Source organism: Poecile atricapillus, chromosome 1 (assembly GCF_030490865.1).
Source record: "Poecile atricapillus isolate bPoeAtr1 chromosome 1, bPoeAtr1.hap1, whole genome shotgun sequence".
Taxonomy (NCBI): Eukaryota; Metazoa; Chordata; class Aves; order Passeriformes; family Paridae; genus Poecile; species Poecile atricapillus.
The window spans coordinates 134,616,651-134,638,277 of record NC_081249.1 but is presented as its reverse complement, the minus strand read 5'-3'; the positions used below and the strand labels follow the sequence as shown (position 1 = coordinate 134,638,277).

General features: G+C 53.6%; 1 protein-coding gene across 2 annotated transcripts in view; it reads right to left on the bottom strand.

The window, feature by feature from the left end:
- DUSP8 (dual specificity phosphatase 8) overlaps positions 1-15,433 on the bottom strand; it is a 46,343-nt gene extending 30,910 nt beyond the window's left edge. The window contains exons 1-2 of one of the 2 annotated variants that reach the window (XM_058863432.1): positions 15,298-15,433; positions 666-1,071 (exon numbers count right to left, since the gene is read on the bottom strand). In XM_058863432.1, coding sequence (XP_058719415.1) covers positions 666-896 — 231 coding nt within the window. In that variant the 5' untranslated portion in view covers positions 897-1,071; positions 15,298-15,433. Of the gene's footprint in view, positions 1-665; positions 1,072-14,321; positions 14,824-15,297 lie in introns of those variants that run through there. The other variant, XM_058863425.1, reaches the window with a different exon arrangement.
- Positions 15,434-21,627: the final 6,194 nt, after the last annotated feature.

The window sequence follows — 21,627 nt, the reverse complement described above, 5'->3', positions numbered from 1 at the left end:
GTGGGCTGCGATGGCAAAGCACCCTTGCGATGGTGAGCCATCCTCGGGCTCGTCCCGCCGCCGCTGCTGCACCCACCGGCGCAGCTCCTCCCTGGAGGGCACGACCCAGCCCACGGCTCTGCAGGGACACCCGGCCGGGGCTCCAGCCCAGCTCCGTGGCTCGCAGCCACCTCCATTATTTAACCAGGAGCGATAGAGAGAAGCCTGGGAGAGATAATGTGCCATGACACCGGATAAGAGCTTCTGGCGTCACAGGGGAGGAGGATTACATGTCCCTGAATGGAGTTAGAGATGACAGAGGGGAGGGGAAGAGTTTTTAGCAGGGGATTAAGTTTACAGCTCCAGGAAGGCTTTGGGGGGTTGTTTGCAGCCGTAAGACAAGTCCCAAGGCTGATAGACCTGTTAGACTTGCTTGGGGAGGGCTCCTGAAGCAGGGAGCCACGTCAGTGGGGTGGGGGCAATGAACACGTCCCCGAGGACAGCCCTGAGGCCAAATGAGCTCACACTTTAGTTCTGCAAAGGGTGTCAGAGAGATGCTGGCAGATACTGGGGTCAAGGGATGGAGGGGAAGGATCCATGTATTCCTGTCCCTTAGGCCAGTCTGCATCCCACAAGAAGAGAGCGTGTGAGCACCCGTGAGGAAAGGTGAGGGTCAGATCCCTTACCTTCATCTTGGAGGCAGGCTGGATGAGCTCCGTGATGGAGACTTTGTCCTGCTGGAGCCTTCTCTTGACGAGCTTGGAGCAGCAGATGTTGACGGAGCTGAGGACGTGCCAGGAGTTGTACTCCACGAAGGAGCGGCTGTCAATGACCAGGGTGCCCTCCGCTCCGTTCCTCAGGAGGCTGGCCAGCTTCTTGGGGTCCATCACCTTGCGTGGGAGCCTGTCCCCTGCCATAACGGGCCAGTCCCCTCTATGGCGAGTGGGGAGCAAGGGGTGGAAGGGCAGGGCGGGGATGCCAGCACCCGTCTCCCCAAAGGGAATGAGCGAGGGGTGAGGGGTGAGCAGGGCAGCACCCGTCCTATTCTCCTCACGCTGCTAATGCCCACAATGCCAACTCATTGTGCTGAACCTGGAAAGAGAAAAAAGGAGATGACAACTCATCAGCTGGGCAGGATGACATCTGGATGTCTTCAGAAGAACCAAAGAGTGCAACAAGTCACACTTTTGAGGTGTGTTCTCCCAGCCTGCTGGCATGTGTGGCTCCAGAGCTGCCCAAGCCAGAGGTTTTCTCTTTGTATTTAACAGCCCTCAGTGGAACTTCCATAAATTTATCTAATTGCTTTTTGAAGCCATGTCAGCTTTTAATTTAACAGGCACAGTGGCCGGTGGCAAGGACTAGAATGGCTTGCCAGGTATATTGAAGAAGTCCTTCCCTTGGTTTGCTCCAAATCTGCTAGCTGATGGCTCCTCCAGGCAATCCTTACTAGTTGCACCAGAAAAGACCACGTGCGCCTGTTCCCTAATCTTCTCCACAGTTCTTACCACATTTAGACCTATTTTAAGGAGCTTTTCAGGTCAAAGCATCTACAGAGCAGTCAGTTACACAGACAGACACCTTTTGCCACACTGGCCAGCCCCGATGTGCCATGTTTGAGAGCCAGACACGTCAGGGACCTGCACAGGGCAAGATGTCACCTCCCTTCCCTGTTCCCAGGCCAACAGCTCCTCACACTCAATTTGCTTTTTCTGACCTCTGCCAAGCCCAGAGCTAATGGTTTCACAGAAGCAGCTTAGCTCAGCTCTATGGTTCTGCTGCTGCACAGTAAAAGCTAGTTTGGGGCCCATCACACACACCACCAAATCAGGTTTGCTCGCTCATGTTCATCAGTCCACACTGCATTTCACCTGCCTGTTTATCAGAGCCTGCTCATGGCTCTCTTTGCCAGCCTGCCTCCTGGCAAGTCAAGAGAAGACAAGAAGTAAAGTTGACCTTTAGTCCTGTCTTCGAGAAAGAGGCCAGGCATCAGGGCAGAGGTTCTGGGAAGCTGTACTTGGACTGAGATGGCCCCAGAAAGCCTTCTGCTTTTCAGCATCTAATTTGCACAGCATTAGAGAGGGGGTTCATATACAGGAGTACCCCGTGTACAAGTACCCTGTTTCCACCTTAGGCGCTGAGGCAGGTCGAGCCTGCTGTTCTCTGAGGTGAAGAGCAAGATTCTTCCATGTTCAGCCCACAAGGTCTGCAAGAGCAGTAGGCAGGCTAGGGAGCATTCAGCTCAGGGTGTCCTCTTAAGTTTTAATGGAACACGTCACTGCAAGTATGTTTTAATGGCATTAGATTTTAATGCCACTGCAGTCATTCAGAAAATAAGCCTGGGCTACTACCAGGCTCCTCTTGTTCCTGCCAGACGGTGTTTTAGAGAGAACCCACAAGCTGCTTCATGGAAGCTTTAATGCATCTGAATTAGAAGGACTATGAATAACGTGCCTGAAAAGGCCAGCGTAAAGATTTTCATTGACCTCTGCAGGATCAGGATTTGGTCCGCGGAGCAGAGGAGGCATACGAGTCACACTGATCTGAGTAAGCCAGCACTTCCCATAAGCTCTTACACCTGCAGGCACCTACTGCAATGGTAGCTCCAGATACAAAAAAGATGCTTGAGTCAGACATGCTACTGGGTGACATGAAAGGGACCTCTGTTAGCAGCCACCAAACCTGAAGGCCACTGCCTCTAGGCCACAGCTTGTAGGAAAAGAATGGAAAGCCACAGCATGTGAGGATGGGGGTTCCAGCATTTGCACTGGCTTGTGACTCCAGCACTAACAGCCCAAACTTCCCTGGGCTACCAGACCTGCCTCCCAAAGCAGGAGTAGGATCCCAGGCTTCAGCCTCGGGATCCAAGCTCCCAATAGGAGGCCACATTACGATGTGCAATACTTTCCTGCCCTTGTATCACACCCCTGCTGCCTCTGCCAATGTGTTAATACAAATTACAGGAGGGAAAAAAAAAAAAAATCCCCTAAAAGCTGCGATAGTGACAGCCCCTCCTGGCACCGAGCATTTTGGCAGCCCCTTGGCACTCTGGCACGGCTGTGCCCGGCCCCACGGAGCGCTCCGCAGCCCCTCGCCGCCGCTCCAATTAGAGCAGCCCCCTCGGCGGGCGTCGGGCGGTCCCCCCGCCGCAGGACCCCGCTCCCCCCAGCTCTCCTCAGGGGGGCTTAAAAATTGAAACAGTTCTAATTAGGGGGTCTGAGGGGGAGCGAGGCTGGCTCCTGCTGGGATATGACACACCTCATTACGTTGCTACCGCCTTGCCAGAAGCCCCCCTGCTGTCCCTTGGCTATAGAGCCAGGGCACTCAGAAAGGATGCAAATTAGCCAGCTTTTCCCCTTTGTCTTCCTTTCACACCCCACTCCCCAAATCACTTTCTGCCTCCCTTACCCATCAGGACACCAGGCTGTGAATGTTTTTTGGCTCTTCCAATTACATCGAAGAAAGAAAAAGGGAGTAGAAAGAGTTGACAGACAAAAAGAAAACCCTAGAATAATACTTTGGCAGAGGGATGAGTGAAGTGGGAGGAAGGAGTGATCCAACATTGCAGAGCTCCTCCGGATATAACATGGAATCGAATCTCCAGATAGTGAGCAAGGGGTAAACTTTTGGGGTGTCAAACACAGAGGTGTCTAGGAAAGATAACAGATCCTGATGACCTTATCACTCTAAGAGAAACCAAGGCCCAAGAGGCCTTCACAAAGTTTGGCAGATGACTGGAAGCTTGGGTGGAAGAGACTGGAGAAGCCAGATGAGGTTTCCCAAGTCAGCTAATAACTCCCCTCCTGCAGAACAGCCAGATAAGCCTCTGCAGACACATGTGACACATCAAACAGGTCGCACTCCCAGCTCCACCCAAAAGATCTGGGGGAAGGCAGGGCAAGGCTAGTCCATTCTGCCCCTCTTTCCTTTACAGGAGATGAAGTTGGTCAGCTCAGTGTGGTCACAGGGTGTTGTAACCTTTGCATTAGAGCCAGGACATGGGGACTTCTCCATGTAAGTTCAGCCAAGTCAAAGGCAGACAAGCAACTTCTCTTGACAGCAACCACAGGACATTTTGAAGCCAGACTGAGGGTGATGAGCTCAGCCCCAGATACCAGCAAGAGGCTTTGAGACCTTCACCTTGCAGGCTGTGTATGAGATGGTCTCTGAGAAGAACAAGCTGTAATGTCCCCATACCTGGACAGACCATAGAAGGAGCGAGGATGTCTTTCTGCTTCTGCTCAGATGGGTCAGAAGGAAAATTGAAGGAAGAGGCTTAGCCATGGAGCAGTACTAAAGTAAGAGATCTCACTCCAGTGAGAGGAGACCAGGGGAAAAGGTTAACCTGGAACCTCAATTAGGGTTTCAGAAACATAACCGTGTTCCTCTCTTATCAGTTTATTAAAGCCATCTTAATCTCCTTGAGTGTTCCTGAAGAACATTATCATAATCCTTTAATCCCACCTCTCCCTGGAGTGCCTATAATGAGGAGATGGGCACATGGCTTAGCTGAATGGGGACAGCCAGCAGGAGAGGCCACACTTCAGCTGAGGGACAGAAAGATGGGCAGAGATTAGCAGAGGGCTGGGCCAACTCAATGGGACTCTGTCCCTGTTGTCACCTCCACAAATGCGTGTGTACCATCGTGGCCACGAGTCACAGGCATGGCAGAGATGCACACAGCACGTGAGGCTAAGGGCAAGTGTTCAGCCTGGCTGTGACCTTCTTCTGGGCAGGCCAGGCAAGAGAGCAAGAAAACCCAGAATAACCACAGCCTGAATCTATCTGTGTGGCATGAGAGACCACAGGAACTCATCCCTGTGCTGGCCCAACACGATCACCCAGATGGAGGCCACTTCCCTCAACCGTTCAAGGGCTTGCACAAGGCCCCCAGCTGAGAGATGTGATAAGGGAAGGGCATGGATCTGGTTTCTCTTTCACTTGAGACATCAGCTGGAAGGGCAGCAGGTCTCTACAACAGCCCCAAACCTCACTAACCAGCATGTCCACTCCTTGCACTGAGCTAGTGCTGTGTCCTGGAGAGCTCTACCCTCCACAGCCAGCCTCGTCAAGGAGTTGCTCCCTCCACTGCCATAGGCAAGCCAGCCTTGCTGCAGGAACACATTTATACCATGCCTGTGAGACTGGAGCTACAGCACACTCCATGTGATGCTCATCCCAGAAACACACTCTTCTGGTGGCATCTCCACCTTGAGTTTACCAAGGGGTAAGAGCACCACAGGCAAAAATGTGTTTATCTGTCCCCAGTTATCTGAAAGCAGTCACTCCTGAAGAACTGCCATCTCCACCAGGGACTCATTGGCACTGACTGAAGTGATTTGGCTTTTCTCCTTGCAGCCCTGGGGGCTGGGGGAAATATCTGTGCCTTGTAAGCCCTGCACTGAGATGCTGCCTGGCCAGGGCTCCTCCATCCATCCATCCATCCATCCATCCATCCATCCATCCATCCATCCATCCATCCACCCATCCATCCATGTCAGTCCTGCAACCAGGCCCAGGCTCACTGCTGGGATGCTGGCAGGACCCCACCGAACCCCAGCTCTCCAGACACTTCCTAAGATGCAAACCACAGCAGTTTTTCCAAGCCCCACACCCTTTTTCCTCCCTCATCCCCTTGGTTCTTTCAAGTGCTTCAGCACTTAGCAAACTCCCCTCGGCTGGCTCATGCCGTTTGAGGGATTCCTAAACCACAGGACCATTACTAATTATTATTATTATTTTGCAGCAGCAATCAGGGACGCGGGGCTCATTAACAAGTTAGCACCTCTGGTTTCCCTGGAAACTCGCAGCTGCCAGGCAACGGCAGCTCTCCGGCCCGAGGCGATGCTACTGCAGCGCCTTCAGCTCTTTCCCAGAAAGATGCTTGGGTCCTGCACGGGTTGATGAACCCATCCTCACCAAGGGGATGAGGTTAGGAAACTCCAGGATGTGTCCCCTGCTCTACCCCATCATGCTGGGAACCTCAGCCCTTCTTCCCGATCCTGTTCTGCCACTCATAGCATCACGAACTGCGCAGCGGCTCCTCCCTCCCAGCGAGCCATGCAGGCTTTCTCCAAGGGCGAGGAATTTGGAGCATAATGATTCCCCAGAGTAACAGTGGGACAAAGCTGTCAGGTGCCTGCAGCAGCCGTTTTGGAGGTGATGTAAGTGATGACGATTTCTCAGCAGTTACTCACGGTCCCTTTAAGAGGCAGCACAAAAGATTTCTCTGCTTGACGACGGAAAAATGGAGTGCATTTTTTTCCCCTTTGCTCCTTAAAAAGAGGCTGGGAAACATCACTAACCACATCCATTAACTCATACACAAAATCTGCTTGTCCACCTTTCCCTAGTGAATCTCAAGGGTGGGGAGGAACGAAATCACCCAAGCCCCAGCAGTAGGAAGATGCAGGGGAGATGGCAATGACTTTCCTGGTGTCACTTAAGCCAAGTTGAGATCCACTGCTCTTTCCTAACCCTTGCCACCCACATGGCAGACAGAGGACTTCCCCACAGCCTCATCCACACTGATCTTACAACCCCATCTTGATTCCCTGCACACCCCAGGCACATTTCTCCTGGAACAAGAGCTCCTGCACGTGCCTCTCCATGCAGGGAGCACTTGAGGAAGGAGGGAAAGGGCAGCATTCTCTTTTTCCCACAGCACATCACCCAGAGGCAGCCACTGCACTTTTGCCAGGGTTTCAAGCTTGCTGATCTCATGATTTCTTTAATTTTTTATTTTTTTTCTCCTCCTTTCTATGCCGCAGTCTCCTTTCAATTCCTGTAGGCTGGAAGCAGCATGCCAGAGAGCCCTGCAAGGAGCTGCTTGCAACCAAACAGCACCCACTCGCCTCCCCGCATCTCCCACTGCCCTCTCCACCTGCACCCTGCGGCCCAGGAGGTATTTTCCACCAGAGGACATGGCTGAAGGGCCAGGATGTCCTTCAGCAAAGTGCCAGATGGTGCATTCACACCGGACAAGGGATGTGGCATGGAGCCACAAGGCAGTGCTGGCGTAGGGGTGCTCAGCCTTGGGTACATGGCTAGCAGCATGGGACAGCTCAGGGATGAAAGGAAAAGGGACAAGTTGTACACAGCTGCAAGGGAGTCTTTCCCATGCACCCTCACCCCACAAGGCTCTCCTGGCTGCAGTTAAGCCAAGCAAAGGGGTCCCTCATCCTCTCCCACCACCTGAGGTTGTGCCAGAAGCTTTGGATGGGTTATGACTGCAAATGCAATTGCCTCTCAGCTGTTTCCACCAAAAAAGTGCATTTAAGGATTTATAGACTAGCCACTCCCAGAAAAATTTCTGACTGCAGTTATGGCAGTCAATCTGGAGATCTGGTTAGGAAAAGCCAACGAGGACAGCAGGGAAAGGAATTTAGCTGGAGTCTAGATGACAAGGGCTGTATCTCCTGCTCTTAGTCTTGTGCTTTTAATGTGATTTATATAATTTTCCCCTTCAATATAAACACAAGCTTTCATTTTAAAGCCTACAAAAGCCAAGACCAAAGGTTATCCATTACAGCCAGCTATTTAATCACTGCCTTTGCCCATGCTGAGGATATTGCTCCCAAGCATGCTGCTTTCTAATACCAAAGCTTTCCCATTTCCATTCTCACCCTGCCAAGGCGAGAGCTAGCCACATTCTCATCCCAGAGCTAAAAGCACCTTCTGCTTTGAGCAGGTTGGCACACATCACAGAGGACATGTCATGATGGAGAAGGGAAATCTAGTCCTCTTGATCTTCAAGGGCTCTTGTTGCCCACTGCCTGGTATTCCCATCATTTGCTGCATGACTCCATGAGCCCAGCAGATTTATCCTGGGGATAAGGTGCTTCTTTGCCTTTTTACAATAAGAGCAGGCAGAGGTAGCCCAGAAAGGTATGCAGTCAGATACTCCTGCGGGGCCTGTTTTCCTCTCTCGTCCTAAGACAACAAACACCATAAATACCTGCTGGGTGCATTTGCAGTCTCCTGGAGAAAGGGTCTCCAGGGCCTGGGTCCTATTTTCCCACAACACCTACACACCAAGTGAAAGAAAGCACAGGATTAAGCTGTGGTTCTTCAAATCTGCAGACAAATATAGCATTCCACTCCTTAAGCACAATCCCCAGGGACAGGAACTTGTCGATCTCAGCAGAATGCTGGGGACAGTCACAGGTGAGGCCAAAGCCAGCACCCAGCACACACAGGGGCAGTCACTGCACAGTGCAGTGACTAATGACAGTGGCTAATGCCCACTCCAGTGTCATTAGGCCCCCGTATTTAAATGACAAATAGGACTCCTGCCTTCCTGAAGAATAATGATGTTCCCTTCTGTCAGGTTGTCTGCAGTTTCTGGTGAGTATCAGTGCAAACTGAGGTGCAGATCCCTGCTCAGGTTTGCAGCCAGAAAAAGCCAATGCCCACAGTTATGCCACCCTGTGCCCACAAAACTGTCTATCTCTCTAAGAGATCCAGAATTCAATGCAGATGCAAGGGACTATGCCGGTTTACCATGGGATGAGACATTGCCCAGGCCAGCAAACACATTTTACAAGACTTTTCTGACCTGGTTCATGGCCTGCTGAATTTTCTATACGCACACAAGAGCCAAATTGCTCATAGGTTTGGGAAGAATTAGCACATGTCAGCTCAGGTTCTACCTTCTACCACAGCCCCAACAAGGAGGCACCAGCTCCGAGTTTTAGAGGATTACCTTTCTCTAGAAAAAGCACACAAGACAGGCAAAGCCCAAGCTGATGCTCCTGCCCCGCTCTTCTCCTTTTCCCTTGGGGGCCATGATTCATTACCAGCTGGTTTTGTTCTTAATCTGAGGTGACACAGGGGTCAAACATGGTTTGCAGGTCTTCCTCCATCCTCAACCACCCTGTCGAGCCACGGCTTGCTGGTCAGATGCCACAGCTCTTCATGTATGAAATCCTGCAGCCTGGCCTCCTGACTGAGAGAGCTGGGTATTGCAGCACTTTGTAACATGGGTCTGTCTTCCCTCTGAATCCATATTATCACTGCTACTGTGGGTGGCAACCTACATGGACTCATTTGCTGAAGGAAACAGGCAGCGATATTCCCCTCACCAATTCCAGGCAGGTGTTAAGCATGACATATATGTGTACTTTAACCCCAGTTTCAAAAAAACCATGTCATGACATCCACCCAGAGCTTAAACATCCTCCAACTCATCTCCACGCCAGCAGGTCTCACTCAGCCCTGCTTCTGACCCTGCAAGTGAAAGCTGGGGTGATCAAACCAAATTGCTCCTTTTGGGCTGGCTGACCCCCAGCTAAGACCAGTTCAGTAACCCTCACTTTCCCACCTGTCCTGCTGGACTCCAAGAGAGTTTGCTCTTATCTTTGCATTGGGTACTGCTGAATGAACCTTGCTCAGGTGCCAGACAAAGAGGCAGCCAAGCTCAAAGCAGAAGGGATTGTGAGGATGACACTGAATTAACAGGCATCAGCATTCAGCAAGCAAGCGGAGAATGCACCGATCTATTTTTAATGGTACAATGAGAGTGCTTTACAAAAGGATGTGTCTGGGGAGATTCTGCCCAGTCAGAGATTTGCATTCGGGTTTTTTTGCAGCAGTCAACTTCCCTTGATGTGTGGGAGGCATTTTGTCTCTTCACTACCCCACAGAGCAATTCAGAGGGCCCTGGCTCAGTTTTGGCTGGAGGCTCATCCCTCTGGGTCACCTTCCCACCCTGCTGCATCCTTCTGACTTTCCACCAGAAGAGCTGAAGCTGACATGAGCAGCAGGTAAGGTGTAAAGGACAGCTCCAGGCTTGCTTGGTTTCTGAGCATCAGCCCTGCTGAGCCAGCACAGCTGCTGGGGACATCTCTGTTGAGGTCCCTGACAGCAGCAAAGTGGTTAACATGGCTTTTCATGGGCTAGCTCCAGTCAGCAGCGCTGGCACCCTCTCTGCACCAGCCCTCCACTCAACAGCCTCAAGTGCCAAGCGAGGCTCCGGCTGTGCCCGTCCGCTCCCCACGCAGGGCTGCCAGCCAAGGCAGATGAAGATGGCATGAATAACTCCACTCAAGCCACGGCTCAAGGAGGACCAGGCTGCCATCGCAAGCTTGGAAGTGAGGGTTGTTAGAGGCAGTGCAAAAACAATCAGATGTTGTAGACACTTCTTGGTTGCTTCTTTTCAGCAGCATGCCCCAGAGACGGAGGGACCCTCTTTGTCCAGAGGGTCTGGATTTCAATGGGAGACGTGTGATTTATGCAGGCACAGGTATAATATGTGGAAAGGGCTTGACTTGCTCAATGCAAAAAACCTGCAATGCCCTAATAGACTGAAATTTCTCCCTGAGCTTCTGCTGCATCAGCTGAATTACCATGTGTTAGCCGTAGACAGCAGAGCTCCTCAGAGAACTAAATCCCCTATTAAAAAGCCTAAAAGAGGCGAGCTGAAAAGCTGGGATGCGGGCACACTGCACACCTCCGTGCCAGATGAGTAATGTGGGCTGACAGAGACGGACCGGAAAGACGCACTGCATCATTAGCAGGGCTGGAGGACGTGGTGGGGGACAGGATGCCAGGGTCATGCTGTCACTGAAACCTCCATACAGGATCAAAGCAGTGGTCCACCTCATTCATGTCCCCTCACCAGCACTGCCTAATAACAGGTGTCCTATAAAAGCCTGGGAGAAGCAGGACAGTGGGTATTTATGGACTAGTCATGCAATAATTTAGGTTTAAAGGAACCTCAGCAGTTCAGCTGGTCCAACCCCTCTCTCCCTTAAAGAAGAACGAGCATCAACACCAGAACACGTTGTCTTGCCATTCTGGTTGCCAGATAACTTGTTCCCAGTCATCAGTGGACTCAGAAATAATGCTCCCCATAACTCAGCGTGCAGAAACCCTACACAGAGAGCCTCTTTTGCAAATTGCTAGAGGACCCTGGAGGACTCTGGAAAAATTCCCGAAGAACACAAGGTCTCTGCCCAAAGAGAAGCCTTTATTTAAAGAAAATACAGTGGAGGAAGACAAGATATACATGCAAACACTGGGGAACCATGAGCACTTTCCACACACAGAAAACAACATGGAAAAAGGCATAACAAGAGCACAAAGAAAAGATGAAACAAAAAAAGGATTTCCAGCCCCATATAGGTTCCTGGGAGTCTCTTAAGCAAGTTTCAGCTCAATCCACTCAGTCCCTGCATTTCTGTCCTGTTATTGCTCCCTGTTTACAACAGGAGACTCTGTGTTCTGGATCAGTTTCCAGTGAGCACCTCCCGGTTCTCCCCTGAACCCAGTCTGGGCTAGCACCTCACCTACCTTCTGAAACACAGATCCTTCCAAGACACCATGCAAACAATGCCTGTCACTTTGGGAAACTGAAGACCCAAAGCAGCAAAGCCAACCCCACAAAAGCCCTGGGCAAAGCAAGGAAAGAAGCCTCTTGCATACCAGCCTAGATTATCTTGTCCAGCTAGGTCTAGGAAACCTCAGATTCAGAGCCAAACAGCCGAGAAATGCAGCCAGCCATCCTACAGGAGTCATGGCAGTCTGCAGCATAGTCTGGGCAGGCCTCTGTGCTGTGCACAGTCCCCCAGTGTGGCTCACCTTTACTCTTAATCTCCTTTCTGGAAGTGCAGTTGGTTGAGAACTGAAGGAGTCTCTTGGACAGCACGGACCCAAAGGTTTGGGGCAGAAAGTCTAGAAACATCTCTTGTAAGAGAAAGATGTCTTTCTCTCCATGAACTCATGCTAAAAAGGAGACAGGGTGACCAAGGCACCAACCACAACCAGAGCTTGGGATGTTCCACCATGGTCTCAGCTGCTGGCCCACTTCTGGCAAAACAACTGTCCCATGGGGATGAGGCATGTCATGGTCTCCCCCTTCATCAGATGAGCAGGCAAAGCCATCACTGGGGTGCACTACACCACTCCCTGTCCCTGCAGGAACCTGCACTACCACTAATCACACCACAAGCTCTGTCTGGCTTTGACAGCAGCAGCTTTGACACCAGTAGTGCACAGCATCTTGGCGCATCAGTTTTTACCCTCCCTCACACTCCCCTGGCTGTGTTATAATCCTGCACACAGAAGTACACCCAGGTCTCCTGAGTAAGCTTGAGAAAATCTCGAGCAGAGAGCTTGTTTAGCTTCTTATCTGATGAATGCTCCCCGGCCACTCACCTCCCTTCCCCAAGCCTGCCATAATTACGTCAGGTGCCTCCTTCCCACTGGCATCAGGCGGGACAGGTGTATCTTCAGAGAAGAAATGTAAAGCTTGAAAAACAGGTTTTAAAACCCAGAGGGCATGGGGATGCAGAGGAGTGTGGAAGCTTTCCCCACAGGATGACTGCATTGCCGCTCTGGCTGCAGGAGTTTCTCTGCATAGCAGCAAGAAAAAGAGTGCAATGAGACCCAGGGACCATGAGCACCTGGGAATTTCTGCAACCATCTGCCCCTTAACACTGCCATTAAACACATGGCAGAGGGTAAAATGGTCTACAGACTCTCCCAGTACAGCATCCTGGCTGTCCTACTGGGAGAGAGGGGTCAGCATCCACAAGCTCCTTTTCTTCATCATCTCCTTCTCTACCAGATTCAGTTTGCTGGCACTGTTTCAGTATGATGGCAGTGTCCTGTGAGCCTGTACCATAAATCAAGGGCTGCCAAATGCTGGAGCACCTCCTTTTCCTCCTTCCATTCCTGATAGTGTGAACATGTTCTGTGCCCAGGGCTTTGGAAGCCGAGCTGTGCACCAGATAAATTAACTTCTGATCCCTAAGAAAAGCCTTGTTTAAAGCCAAGGAAGCAAATCCAGAGAGGAAAAGCCTGCATCCCCCATGCAGATTACAGCAGCTGTGGCAGAGGTAAGGGGTAGGAACGGAATAGAGACTCACTCATACTCATGCCAAGAATAGTCACTTCTGAAATCCAGAGGAACAACGGGTTTCCAGCCTTTGGAGATTTCCTACGGGACAACAGGGTTGCACAGGAGAGAAGCAAGCTTTCTCCCACCTCTTAAGATCCAATTTGGCAGCATGGGACAGACACTACTGCTTAGTCCTACCCAGCCCTCAGGGGTGTTTTTGTAGTAAAAGTGACGTTGCATTTTATTTTAGGTGAATAGAAGCTCTCAAAAGGCTCAATGGCTTTCTCAGTGAGGTGCCTGGCACCCAGCAATAACACACTGCAGACAAGCACGGTGCAATATTTGCAAGAATAATCTCTATGCAGTGTCACCAGTGAATGCTCCTAAGGACTCTGGCCACTTTGCTCAGCTCTCCCAAGCTTAGCTGAGGCTAGATTTTAAAGAACAGTGCTCGATCCAGGTTTTCCTTACCGTATGTCTAAGAACGGACAACTGAAAACCACGGGAAGACAATCTGTTGGGTTAGACTACTTTTGGTGTAAGCTGCTGTCATCTCAGCTTGGAAACCTTCCAGCTTCAGGTTTGAGCCTCTCAATTGTGCTGCCAATAGGCCAAGGGCAGGAATTTCTGCCTAGTGCCATTGCATAGAGGCATCTGGGCATCCCTGTGCTGCTCACACTCTCGCCTGTCCACTCTCGTCCCAGCCATTTAGACAATCCTGCATATCCAGGCTCTGCCACACAAAACTGGGGGCAAGACACCTGCAAAATCCTTGAGGGAATTTTAAAAATCCCAAATAATCTATGGCCAGGAGGATTTTTCTTGGTGCCACAGCTTATGTCATTTCAGGAGCTGTTACAAGCAAAATCAAAGTGAGTGCAGAAACCCCCATGCAGACCCAAACCCCAACCAACCTCTTCTGCAGAGAGTCCTCCCAGCACAGCCGCCCTCCGACAGCACGAGCAGAGGCACACAGAGGCAAGGCCAAACCCAAAAGCACCAATTCCTGTGCATCGAGTCCTTCCGAAAACAAAGCTCTCCACAGCCACGTTTGGGCGCGTAGGCAGCCGTGCCCCGAGCCTTTGCCTCAGCGCAGGAGGATGAGACAATGCAAGCCAATGTCAAACACCGCTCCACGGGCAAGCTGCTCTCAAGGTTATCATGGCCCCTGCACTGCCAGGCGCAATCCTCAGCGCTACCTGTTCCAAGGGTGCTTGGATATCCTCACCCTTTCCTGCGGGAAGGGGTCTGCCTTATTACCCCAAATCAGAGGGAGATGGAACCGCTGGCAACCATTCCCAACGCATTCGTCATCGCCAGCTGCTTGGGACAGGCATGGTCTCTCCTACATATGCTTATGCAGCACCCAGCTCCCACCAGCGAGCTGTCAGCAACTACCGCAATACGAGGGATAAACGCATCCATGCCTAGAAAAATCCAAATATCCCTATCAAAACAGCACCGCACCGCATTCCTCCTTCTAACGAAACCGCAAATTACTGACCTGTGCACAGAGCTCCCCCAATGCAAGCTGAAGCACTGACATCAGCGTTTGCTGTTGCTCAGGAATTTAATTCTGGGGGAGGAGAAAAGGGAGGGGGGAGTAGGAAGGAGAAGGAACTTATTTATCAATAAGGGAAATAACCAGGAATCTTTAAAAACAAACAACGCTCAGCACAGAAAGCAACATTTACCACTATATAATGATGGAGGGTGCGTGGGGGTGATCAATCGGTCCAGGCACATTAGGGAAGGTGGAGAGGATTATTTTAAACGAGCAGCTTAACTCATTAATCGCGAGCAGCGCCTTTGGAGCCGGAGCAGTGAAGTGTTGCATGAAAACCCCCGCTGCTGAACACATGCCGGCTGCGTTTAAACGCCAAGGACACAGGGCGACACTCCAACCTCTTTCATCATCAGAAAAACCACAGCGCTGTTAACACCGCTTCCTCAAACACCAGCCCTCAGCCCCGCCAGAAAGCCCCTCCAGCCGCGACCCCCGGCCCGGCAGAACAGCGGGTATTCCCCGGAGCTTCCCAAGCCCCCTCCTCACCTGCACCACGGCCGCCCGGCAAGCGCACATCGCCAAGGCAGGGTGGGATTTTCACCACCCCCCCCGCCCCGAGAACAAGCGCAGCATCCCCGACATGCGCGGCCGCGGAGCGCCAGCCCCCCCCCAACCCCCCGTTCTTTCCCCAATCGCCGCCGTGGGGCTGCTCCCTCCCCAGCCCCAGCACTTCGCACACATTATTCTCCCTCGCACCGGAGCCATCCCAGCGCGCTCACGGCGGCCGGGCGCCGTTCCTAGGTGCACACGCATACACGCACATATACCGGCACATGCTGTCCGCCGCCTCAGGGCGCGATGCCGGCCCCGCACCGCCCCCCGCGCCCCCTCCCCGCCTCCCCCGGGGCGCGCGGCGCCGTCCCGCGCGGACACGGCGCGGACACGGCGCGGACACGGCGGGACGGGCACTGACCCGGCGCGGCGGGCGCGGGCGGCCGCCCCGCTCCGCGGGCTGTCCGCTGGCGCGGCCGCTGGCGGCGCCGCAGGGCCCGCATGCCGCGGCGGGCGGGGGGGCCCGCTCGGCGCTGCTCCGCGCTGCTCCGCGCCGCTCCGCGCCGCCGGGAATGCGCCGGCGATGAGGTCATGCCTCGGGAGCGGGCGGGGGGGCGAGGGGGGAGAGGGAGGAAAAAAAAAAAAGGGGGGGGGAGAAAAAAAGACAGCGTTGACGTCACCCGCAGCCAATCAGCGCGGGCGGCGCAGGGCAGGGTGACGTCAGCGCCGCGGGCGCGGAGCGGCGCGGAGGGAGCGGGCCCGGGGCTGCCCGCTGGTGAGGGGCCCGGCGGTGCCCGGCGGTGAGGGGCCCGGGGCTGCCCGCCGGTGAGGGGCCCGGGGCTGCCCGCCGGTGAGGGGCCCGGCGGTGCCCGGCGGTGAGGGGCCCGGCGGTGCCCGGCGGTGAGGGGCCCGGCGGTGCCCGGCGGTGAGGGGCCCGGCGGTGCCCGCCGGTGAGGGGCCCGGCGGTGCCCGCCGGTGAGGGGCCCGGGGCTGCGACACCCCGAGGCCGCGCGGTGCCGGCAGAAAACGCGCCGCGGTGTGCTTTTGGGTCGTGGATGGTCCCCGGGCCGCCTGGCGTTGCGAGGCTGAGCCGAGAGCTGTGCCGCAGCTGGGGCCAGCCCTGGCGCCTGTCAGTGCCCTGCCTGCCGAGCCGGGAGCGGCGGGGACGGCGGGGCGCCCCACGGCACTCGTTCTCTCTGCGCTGCCCAAGCTGCAGAAGGACTGGCACAGAGGCAGCGCGGTCTTGGAGGGTGGCACGGCAAAGTGTGACCAGAAAGCCGGCTCAAAAAGCAGGAGGAGCCTGACCCCACGGGGCGATCAAATCCCTGGATGGATGGAGCGGGCTCCATCCCCATCCTGGAGCTTAGGGCTGCCCATCCTGCTGCGGGTTCACCAAAGAAGAGCTGGGCAACTGGCCTGGTTACACGGCAGGGGTTTTTCTCTGCCCTTGGCCCTGGCCTGGCAGCTCCAGCTTAGAGAGGGATTAGGGTTTAGAAGCTTAGGTTTTGCTGGTGCTTAGGAAACGAAGGGAACCTTCCTCCCTGCCGATACAGATGCCGGATGTTTTAAAATTAACTCTCGTGTCTCCAGACATGCGGGCCAGCAGCTTGCTCAAGAAGAACACCGAGCTCCCACAGTAACTGGCGGCAAAATCTTTCCCAGAAATGTCATTTCTCATAAAGCACCAGATGTATAAAACCATGGGATGCTAAAAAGTCTCACTCTCCCCATTGCATAAGCAATGCTGAGTTCATGCCCTTCTCCTAGCACAGAAAATCAGCTCACCCAAAGCTGTCAGCAGGGAAACTTTTACAAAATGAGGGATATTCTGCCTAAACTCATGGGTTTCAGCCCAGTTATCATAGTCAGTGGCAAGATGCTGGGATAGCACGGGCACTCGCTTCTTTAGGGGCATGGGAACACTTGATCCTGGTGGGAGCTGGAGCAGCAGCATGAGTGGCATGGCTGGAACAAAGCCTTTCCTGCTGGTTTTCCTGCCCAGCTCCCTCCTTGCGGCCATGCAAAGCACCCAGATGGGGAAAACTTGAGCAAGAGTTCTCTTGCCTTAGCTTTGGACTTTTTCCTCCCCTACCCAACACCCCTGTTCTGGAGGAAAATAGGAAAAAAGAGGGGGAAAGGGATGAGTGTGAAAATCCCAAAGCTTCCTCATTTAGGCAGAGAGCCATGAGCTCACAAAGCCTGCTGAAGGAAGAGGATATAAACAGTTTTTTTCCAAACTCCAGTTAAAATCAATGTTTCCAATACTGGACCTGGCACATCACAGATGAGGATCCCAGATGAGCTGTTGTGAAAATTGTTCCCTGTCTGTCCAGTGGCATGGCACAAGGGAGGAGAGTGGGAAGCAGATGCGAGAAGTATGTTGAGCTTGCAGCAGGCAAGGGATGGGGAGGTGATGAGGATGAGGCAGAGGATGGAGTGTCCTGAGGGACACCCTTGAACTGTACATTCCAGCAAGAGACAAAGCTGAGCTCCCTCTTGAGCCATCATCCCTGGCATCCTCTCCTCAACTAATCCATGGATGCCCCTGCTACATCCCTGGATGATGAGAACACAGGCTCACCAAATCCCCATTGGCAGCGGACAGGAGCAGCTCCAGTGGGGCTGGGGACCAGTGGGACACGGGTTCTCACGGCCACGGGAGTGGCTCCAGCCCACGAGCCCTGCATCTCTCCCACACCCACTGCTTCTGCGCCAGGCGCTGCAGCCAAGCGCCTGGTGGGGAGAAACCAAAACAAATGATTCACTTATGCTAAACTGCTCTCAGGATCACAGGGGCTAGGAGCAGGCGTTAACCGAGGCTTGCAAAACCTCACCTGCCTCCCAAAGCTGGGAGCTAACCCTATTTAGATCCCAGTCCTGCTCAACCTGATATTCTGGCGTTCGTGTGCGGACCCACGGCTACGTGGAAGTGGGCAGCCAGCCTGGGCGAGGGCAGCACTGCGAGCACACCTGGTCAGTTCTGGATGGCTCGGGTCATCCCTATTACCCCTATTTTTCCCAGGGGAAATTAAGCTGAGAGAGCTAGGGCAATGCTGTAATGGTCAGGCAGGCAGAACAAAGCACCCTCATCTCTAAGCTCCATGTACCAGATGTGAATCTATTGTCTCAGCCCCAGGGCCATCACACCCCCCTCTCCATCACAGCCATCATGAGCTGAGCAAAAATTACACAGCAAGTTGCTTATGGCTAAAGGAAAGCACTTTGTTTCAGGTAAAGCACTTAAAAAATAATTTACCCCACTCTGTTTTTTTTCTCTTTCCAAGATTTCAGACACATCCAGAGATGGACTGCATCCCAGCTACATGTTTCAAATGCAGGTTATGCTTGTACACGTAATAGTTCTTGCTAAAACGTTTTCCAGGCCCCCTAATTGCCATGGCAAGCCAAGTGCAGAAGAGTGCAGCAGAGCCTTCTGCATGCATCCTGCAGGGATTAAAATTGGAACCTGATCATGAAGGAAACTAAAACTAGGAAAAGGAATTGCTGCCAAACCAACTTTCTTATCCATCAAAAAAGAGATTTTTGTCAACTTGCAATTTCTTTAAATGGCCAAATAATATTTTTTTTTTAACTTATCCTAGTTATTTAGATGCAGTTCCTCATACCACTGGCTGAGCCAGCATCCCATGAGTCTCTCCCAGGAGGGTTGGCTGTGGCACAAGACACTGTGTTCCCATTGCAAGGGGTATTGGCACCTGAAAACTGTGCTGGTAGCTGAGGCCAGAGTCAGCCCTTGGGCTGGCATGGCTCTGCTTCTTCCAGGCTTGGTTGGTTCCACCACGTGTGTGTGCCTGTCACCCTTGCTGTGATGTCCTGGACTGGGGCACTCTGTGGTGCCAGAGGAAGGGGCTTGTCAGGCTTTCTATTGCCTCGTTCTGTTCCGTAAAGAAATGTATTGACTGTGGTGATCTCTGCATTAGCTTTTCTGAGAAGGACATCACCCCCTTCCTTGGCACCTGCCCATGTTCTCCCCAGCTCTCCCACCTCATGGCTGGGATGGATGCACAGATCCCTGTGCACGCCACCTTCTGCAAAGCCCAAAATGGTGTCACTCAGTGAAGAGAGCTGACATATTTGAGCAGGAAAAAGGCACTTGCAGCATCACCAGGCAGGTGTGTTTCTCACTCAGGGGCTGCCCTGGATCTGTCTCCATTTTCCCTATAGGAGTATCTGCCTGTGTGCAGTGTGGCTCAGCCTTCGCAGCGTGCAGAGCTGTGCCTGCACGTTGCAGGAGCAGCTACTGTGCAATTAACCGCAGAAGGAGCAGGCTGGAGGGCTGCATGCTGTGCCATTCAGCTCAGCACATGCTCCAGAAACATTCATTCTGTAGCTCTGACTGCTGTGAGGCACTCCTGCCAAAGAGGAAAAGGAAAAGTAAACCATCATACATTGAATAAATTCCCTCTGATTCCCTCCACCCCGGACATACTGGAGGAGAGCTGGGCAGGAGCACGGAGATGTGCAAAACACAGGGCATGGCCCCTGCGTGCTGGCACTATGGGTCAAAGTCAGGGGATGGGAGGGGTGGAGGAGCAGGACCTTTGCACTGGCGTGAGGCTATCATGACAGAGGAGCTGAGGCTGGCAGTGGCAGCCAAGCTGCACAGAGGCTTTACAGTCACTCCCCTCAGGTGCAGGAAGTGTTCCTGCTCCTTCACCCCCAATGCTGAAATGGAGTGCCATTTTGGCCCACATTGCCATGGGTAGAGAGGGTAGGTGAGGGGCTTAGATGTGGCTAGAAGCTGTCTGGGGTCATACTCACTTTTCTGAAGGCAGAGGGGAAAAGGAAAAGAGAGAGGATAGGGACAGGGGAATGGAAGAGAAACCAAACGATTTCATTTCAATATATCCAAGTCTTAAAAAAAAATCACTGCCTAGTGCTCTGGGACGAGGCATGATCTTTCTTCTTCGTATGTGAATTTGAGATGGGAAAAACATTATCCTAGGCCAGAAGGCAGCATGGAGCTAGGCTCCATGCAAGGGTCTGTCAGGTCCAGACCCTTTCTCTGTACCCTTGTGCTGTTTTTTGTTAGGCTGCTCACCAGTTGCTAGGGTTTTTTTTTTTTGTTTTGCTTCAATCATTTTCACTGATGAGAGCATCTGCTGCCATCTGTGCCTGCCCCTCCTCCCCCCCCCAGCAGGACTGCGCACCGCCATGGTCTGTCTGCAGAGCCAGGCGCTCTTCACTGTCCACCCTGCACACGGATGAGGGGATGGAGAGGAGTGAAGAGGCAGCTCCATCAGTGTCCAGCTCTCCCCCTGGGTTTGCCAGCCATAGCTGGGCAGTGCTGCAGTGGTACCTGTCACAGGACACCCACAGTGCCAAGGTCCCAAAACATGGTGGCTCTAAGCAAGGCTGCCCAGTTCCTCCTCTGAGAAGCCATCTCCCCATAAGACAGCGTTGGAGGGTAAAACAGAGATGAAAGGGCTTTGGTAAGGTCACACAGGATGCCAGTACATGTCTGGGAAGGGAGGTGAGAGTTGCTACTTGCTGGCAGCGTGACTCTGTCTCCTGGCCCACAGAGTGCCTGGGAAGCAGGGTTGTGATGCTACAGCCTAGCTGGCTTTTGCTGGAGGATTACAAACCCCATAGCAGAATAGAGGTTGCCATTTGCATCTCTCTCTGACTGTTGATTTGGGTATCCAGCCTGATGGCTGCTCCAGGCCTGACTCACCATGCTCTGTCTGCACGCCTGGAAGCTCATCGCAGGAGGGGAACCAGCAGGTGTCGACACTGGGCCGGGAGGTCCTTACCTGAACGAGCTCCATCTCGTGTTTATTACTGTCAGCCCAAAGATAAAGGAGAATTGTGGAGTCGTGTTTACCCGCCGAACCCAAACCAGTTCACACCAGCGAGGACTCGATGCGCTGCTGCCTGCAAACTGGCTTGGTGGCATTTGTGGAAAGGTGGCGTTCCCGAGCCCCGCATGGCAGCGGGGGCAGAGGCTCAGTGAGCACTGAGACCTGCGTAAGCACGGCGAGGTTTGCTCCCGCACTGCCTGGCTGCCAGCCACCTTTCCCTGCGGAGGGTAAGTGTGTGCATGTGCCTGACGCACATGTCCCGGCTGGCGCTGGCACGGGGGTTGCACATCCCTGCGGAGGGAGGGATGGGGACCCGCTCCTGCCTGGTTCTAGGAGCTACCCTCGCTGCACAACTGCTTCTCGCACAAGCCGGCGCTTGCCCTGTGTAGGGGCTCGCAGCTCCCCGGTGCTGGGGCTTGGGCGGGGAGCCCGGGAGAAGCGTGGATGGACCTGCTGCGCTCCTGGCTGGGGGCAGAGTGCCGCAGCTGCCGGCCCGCCCGGAGGCGATGGGTAGTGCGCTGCCGGCGGCGTGCGGCGGGGAGAGGGAGCCCTCTGCCTGCCTTCTGCAGCCTGACAGCCCCGGCTCGGCTCGGACACCCCGCTCCCTGCCCCCGCCACCTCCCCCGGGGTGCTGGCGCTTCCCTCAGGGTCCTCCCGCAGCCGGGGCATCGCAGCGCCGTCCCGAAGCATCTCCTCTCCGGACGGTGACCTCGGTGGCCTTTCCCCAGGCCCACCCCAAGCTCCTTCCAGCTACCAGGGACACAAAATCAGCCCAGGTGTTTTAGACGCAATTGCACAATGTCGCCTAACAGGGAACGATCGCTCCCCCCTCCCCGCCCCACCGAGCTAAACAAAAACCAAAAAGCAATCCTCATCAAGCTGTCAGGCTCAGTTTCCCGGAGGAATACAATTAAATCTTTAAATGGCAA